At 39.3% G+C, this 6,070-nt stretch overlaps 1 protein-coding gene across 1 annotated transcript; it reads right to left on the bottom strand.

Annotated features, from left to right (window-relative positions):
* Nucleotides 1-1,774: 1,774 nt before the first annotated feature.
* LOC146566087 (15-hydroxyprostaglandin dehydrogenase [NAD(+)]-like) lies at nt 1,775-4,940 on the bottom strand. Its single transcript, XM_085289637.1, has 7 exons — nt 4,786-4,940; nt 4,003-4,126; nt 3,443-3,549; nt 3,268-3,364; nt 3,046-3,122; nt 2,105-2,262; nt 1,775-1,992 (listed from the first exon to the last, which is right to left on the bottom strand). Exons 1-7 carry the CDS (start codon nt 4,876-4,878, stop codon nt 1,869-1,871), a joined length of 780 nt encoding a protein of 259 aa, XP_085145763.1. The 5' UTR covers nt 4,879-4,940; the 3' UTR covers nt 1,775-1,868.
* Between the last annotated feature and the right edge of the window lie 1,130 nt (nt 4,941-6,070).

Here is a 6,070-nt window from a genome sequence, read left to right as displayed (position 1 = left end):
CTTGAAACAAAAAACTAATCAGTCGATTTTCTCAAAATAGATTTTCAACTTTATTCTCAAAATGATTAATAATTGTATTTTTTTTTATTAATTAATGTATTTATTTTAATGTAGGCCTAAAACTCCATCATAGGGGTGTGCTCAGAGGGGGGTCATGGGTGACACCAATTTCCCTGAAATGACTGCTCCAGCATCACAGTCCCTGGAGAGGAGTACTGTTAATTTTACCACCCCCAATATAACTGGATAATACACATGGATAGGGCCAGTGATTAGTCATGTTACCAGAATACTGTGCCTTGTGTCATTGCACTCCCAGGAGACAATTAAATGTAAGTATATTTTGAGTGTTGCACATCCATCCACTGTAGTAACCACTTACAAACAAGGAGTAAACATGAGCAGATTGATCCAAATATCAATAGTATCGATGCCAACGCTGGTGTCTGATTGGTACCAACCTGATAGGATCGATTTTTTTTAAAAATATATATCCTTTAAGTTAATATGTAGCCCATATAATTGTGTTAAATAAACTTTTTGGAATAAAAAAAAAAATATATATATATATATATATACCTCAAACATGCATTGTGATAAATGTTTTCTGGTAAGTGCCACATCTGTTTGATTTTAAGCCTGTAACACATTTAAACAAAAGAAAGTTGATTCCGAGACGGGCACATTTACAAGAAACTGCAGTTTCAAAGTACATGAAAACCTGAAACCTGTTTTGTTGCATTAACTAGAAAATAAAAATATGTGTTCTGAATTTCTAAATTGATAATTTGTCTCATAAATCGTGACACACCATTTTAAAATCAGCGATATACTAAGTAATTAAAGCTGTAGAATTAGTGGTACAGAGTACTTCTTAAGCCGACCCCTTAAGGAAGCAGCTGAAAGCCAAAGTTCTCAATACCATCAAAAAGCTTTAATTACTTAGTAACTCACTGATTTTTAAACATAAATCTACAAATATGATGAAGTGTTCTTATGGATAAATCTGCCGAGCAACAATGTGACATGAATGATTAATGTATACTCTTCCTTTGAAACTTTTGTACTATTAGTAATAGCAAGTGTTTAAGTACATCTTTGTTTTAGGCTCTTGCACATTTAATACCAATTGTATGAAGGCTCGGGGGCTCCACATTGTGCTGGTTTTTGATCAAATACTCTGATTTTGTGACTGCTTCTTTCAGTCCTTTCTCATTTCATTCGTAGCCTTTAATCACATTAGTCCACCTTGCCGTGTAACCTTTTAGATAAAACCATTGTCTAGACATACTTCTTGTGAGTGCAGACTAGCTTCCCCTTTTTTTAAAAACACATCTTTGTTTTGGTGACTTCCCTTTCACAGCTGACTGTGGGTGATAACTAATTCTTAATACAGAGACCCATGTGTATCTATGTGAGATCTGACTGCAGTGCCTTCAAACATATGGTGTGATATTTTGCAGTGACAATGCATTTTCCCTTGTGGTTTGTCATTTCGGGTATTGGCAGAGGAAGTTGTTTTCTGTTCAGATATATTAGTTTATTCTACGCCGGTACAGTGACTGACTACGTCCCTGTCAGGCGTGCGTTTGTTTAAATAGGGGAAGAAAAAAGTTACACTAGGGGGAGCTAGATACAGGTGACACTACATCTTTGCGGTGTGTTGTGACACAAGTTCAGCAGCTCCTACAGTCAAATGGTTTAAGTGTCAGTCTTGTGCAATAACAAGACTGAAATTTGCCAGTGGCAGGATGTTGCAGATCAAACACCCACACAGATTTTATATTTTAATCTGTTATTGCAGTACATTTCATACATTGTACAGAAGTTGAAACTCTTGCCTGAAAGACTTGAAATATTGTCATGAGTTAATCAGTGGGTGATGCTGAAAAAGTTGCATATTTCTTCTCTTTTGGGAGAACTAGGAGAGCTTCTCCATTTTTGGTCTCATCTGTCACGAGCTCAAGGAAGCCCTCGACGACTTCTGCAAGCCTGCATCAAGAGATACAGTTACCATGAATATTCATTTCCACTGCAAAATACTTTTAAAAACATAATGCCATGTGCACAGACATTTTAAGGCTTTGTACAATTTTAGACTCACGTTAACACGCCAAGTTTTTCTATCAGTTCCTGGTTGGCACCTGCCAAGTTGGAGAATTGTCCCAGTTTGGACTTGATAGAGGAGAAGAGGTCCGTTTTAACGAATCCTGGGCAGAGGGCATTCATCCGTATACCATAGCCTGATGCAACTGAGGCAGCCTAGTAAGAAAGTTTCTTTACATTTTGTGTAGCTCTCGATTCAATAAGGGGCTGAAAAATGGTCACAGGAGAAAGATGGTGATCGAGTCCACTCGAACACCGAAGAGAAACTGAGCTTTGTGACCTGCATGTTCTCCTGCTAGCAGCAACCATCAGATGATTGCCACACTGGTCAGAGGCATGACATGAATAGCAACAGTAATCATGTGTGTCAGGATATCCTCCACCCTGTTATTCCACCTGCAGGATGAACTGACGTTACAAAGCAGGATGATCCATGCAATTTCTAGTTTCAGTTTTCAGTTCTTCAATACCATGCGCTTCAGTGTATGGTGCAGTCCATTCCCTTGTGCATACCTTTGTTGCAATAAGTGCTTGGTGGAATTACTGTTGCCATCGTGTTAGTCTGGTCATTCTGACCTAGCATTACACTCACAACTGATGCTCGCTGATTTCTTTCCAGACCATTTTATGTAAACCCTAAAGTGTGCTGGAAAAATCCTAGTAGATCAGTTTCTGAAGTACTCAGACCCACCATGCCTTGTTTAAAATCACTTCAATCATATTTCTTTTGATGTCTCTTTGAGCCTCAAGTCATATTGACCCAATTGACTTTTACTGGCTGATTAGACAATGTGTTAATGAGCAGTTGAACATGCAAGTTATAGCAGTAGCACAGTTGCCCTAGTAGCCACTAAGCCCAACATGCAGCTTACATTGACTCTCCAGACAGTACAAACAAATTGAAACTGATTTTTCCTGAAATTGTGTCAGTTTCCTTACCGCAAATGCTCGAGTAAACCCAACCACTGCATGCTTGGTGGCTGTATACACAGGGCAGCAAGACAGAAGGCCAATACCTGTTGGATGGGTTGCAGTTCAAGTTCAACTCAAGTTTTCCTTTAGCAGTCAAAGTAGTCCTGATAGTTCAGGCTGTTCATCATTTCAAATGAAGTGACTACCATGCATGAAATGGTCTGTTTAGACGCAAATACATAAGTTTACCTGCCATGGATGCCACATTGATGATGACCCCTCCACGACCCCCAGTCAGCTTGTTCATGTGCTCGATAACCAGGTAAGACCCCCTAATACAGCCACCCTACAACAAAAGGCATCCATGACACTTGCAATCTCTTGCATATCTGATTTTGAGTAGCTCAATGTGAGTGTTTCTTACAAGGTTGATGCCAATAGTCTTCTCCCACGTTATCTCATTGAAGATACCAGCATTGTTGACCAGGATGTCAATTCCACCAAAGGTTTCTACAGTTTTCTGAAAGGCAGCTTGAGACACCACAGGAATAACAGTCCTTTCAAAACCAAGTGACAAAATTCAAGCCAACAATAAAAAGACAAATTCATCTCTAGCTGTTTATTGGGAACTACAAGAACTGTTGCAGCATTCCCAATTCATGAAGCAACTTTAAGCTGACTACAGAAGCATGCCAACTACAACTACCTCCAGAATCTGATCAGCTTTATTAGCAGCATCTACATTAGCAAAACCCCTGTGCTCTGGTAAAGTTCTGATGGCTCATTGACTCCCACATGAAGAGCAAGTAATTTCTCATGGTCTGGAGCTCCAGCTGCTGATAACTGCTCATACTGTGACTCAAGCTGGTGAGTTCGAGAAAAATTCACTGACTGGAACAAACTAAATCTACAAGTATTTGAAGGAAAGCAGAACACACACGCCTTTGCCGCCACCATTTACATTTTGTTGTGTATGCATGTTACCTTTGATCTCCTCTTCTGACTCTACGTTGCACAGCAGGAACAGGGCTCGGTCTGGTCCGTGCTCTTTGTTCAGGGTTTCAACTAAACTCTGTCCTGCAGTTTCATTCATGTCCAGGATGGCCACCTATATGTGCAGGACAACACATTAAGCATTTTGTTTTTGGTCACATCCTGCAGTGAAATGTTATGATTTACCCCCATGAAGGGTTTTAGCCACAGACACTAAAAGAGGTCAGGAACCTGTTCCTTTTCCATCCCTCCTCAGTGAGGATGAAAATTTCATCAGATAGTCTTCCTTGCATTCCATTCTTGCAAATACAACCCAAAAAATAAGTTACATTTCATTGCTTAGAGTTTAAAAAGCATAAGTGTTACCATTTTTAGTGAAAGAGCTATAATAAATGCTATTAAATGGATAGCAAGTTTCCCCTCCAACATCCACCTTCCAACACCACAAATACAGTAATTTGGTGGGCAACCAACTTCAGACCAGGGGGGACAAACTGAAGACAGCTTAATAAAAGGATGCAGTTCAAATCAAACTCATTCATGCTGACTTAACCTGTATCCGCTTTCTAACTCTAAATAGGCCATGCAGTAGTCTACTTAGAGTATTTGATTTTACTCACCTATGACTAGTAAAACTAACAAACTTATCTACTCTCGCAGTTACATGCTCATATTCATCACCACAAATTTACTCATTTATTGCAGGAAAAAAAGAGTATTCAACCTCAGCACTTCAAAATGTGAAGCACAAGAATATCTGATCTCAAACACTACCTTGGCACCATTTTGCAGAAGAAGTTCAGCTATTGATCTTCCTATTCCCATCGCAGCTCCGGTCACTACTGCAGTTTTACCATTGAGAGCCATTTCAGCTCTTTCACAAGAAAAGACCTAGAGTAGATTTGCAAGGAAATGAGAAAATGTTAAGCAGAGAGAAGTTATGTGTTTTTATATGTTGCTGGTCATCAGGAAGCCATACAATTTCCAGCTGGTTCGAATACAGGGAGAGGCAATCAGAGTGAGTGAGTGCACCTGTAGGAGGTGTGGCTCTGCTGACTGAAACTTGGCCCAACTCAATAAAACATCATTTGTGTCTGACCCATACTCCGGAACAGTAGGAGGCAATAATGCTCCTTTACGTTGGTTGCCAACCGCCGTTAAACACAAAGAAGAAGAAGAAAACAAACAAACAAACAAACAAACAAACAAACAAACATACATCATTTGCCCTCATTTATTTGATTTGTTTGTTTACTGAAGTGGAAACAGTCTAACTTAGTACGATGTCTTTGATACAGGCAACACAAATAAGTTAAATGTTTTGGGCTAAATCTGTCACGATAAGTCACTCTTCAGTTTGACCAATGAAATACTTTGGAAATGTTTGAAATCTATTTTGACCTGACGGTCATAAATCTCTTAATCCCCACAGCCATTAGTGGAGCTGCATGTGGCCAGCAGATGGAGGTATGGAGCTGTGCAACTTTGTGGCCAGTGTCTCTGATCTACTGTCAGAAAAGTGAAAGAGAATGTCAAAAACACCTGATTTTCAGCTTTTTTCTGCTTTTACCTAATGGTTTGTTTGTTTGTTTGTTTGTTTGTTTGTTTTTAAATTCAAGGAGAGTAGCCCAATGTAAAGTTGTTGTTGTTTTAAATCACATTGTAAGTGTTTTTTTCTGAGGCCTTCAAGTGGCAAATCCAATTAGCCACATGCATTTATGAGGATTGCATTCAAATAAACAGCCTAAAGTTTCTTTTAGGAAGGAGTTTGAGCAGCAGTGCTATCAGCTGGTCCAGATAGCTGAGCCCACTCGACCGATATGACACTCCACTGGCTGGCTCAAATACTCCATATGCTGACTTTAATATTTAAGCATTAATGAAGCATTTAATAAAAGAAATGCTGATGAGTCAAACAGATCCATTAACAGAGGTTCCAGCACAACTAAAGCCCGGTTATCCCAAAGTTAGCTTCTAGCAGGTCATAGGCTGAAAGCCTGAGACTCTTTGTGGGGCCTGAGAAAGCATGAAGTTAAATTCAATCCCAAATCTGATACTA

Source organism: Mchenga conophoros, linkage group LG10, assembly GCF_057382185.1.
Source record: "Mchenga conophoros isolate Kocher_MC1m ecotype Shallow Benthic linkage group LG10, M_conophoros_male_GT1.1, whole genome shotgun sequence".
NCBI lineage: Eukaryota > Metazoa > Chordata > Actinopteri > Cichliformes > Cichlidae > Mchenga > Mchenga conophoros.
Note: the sequence above shows the minus strand (reverse complement) of the source record. Positions and strands in the feature narration are given on the sequence as shown.

Excerpts from the sequence above, each read along its gene's own strand:
- LOC146566087 (XM_085289637.1), bottom strand. The coding sequence starts at position 4,878 with ATGGCTCTCAATGGTAAAACTGCAGTAGTGACCGGAGCTGCGATGGGA. Across the intron at positions 3,123-3,267 it reads CAATGTGGCATCCATGGCAG|GTATTGGCCTTCTGTCTTGC; the intron begins GTAAACTTATGT and ends CCCATCCAACAG. Across the intron at positions 2,263-3,045 it reads GGTTTACTCGAGCATTTGCG|GCTGCCTCAGTTGCATCAGG; the intron begins GTAAGGAAACTG and ends CTTTCTTACTAG.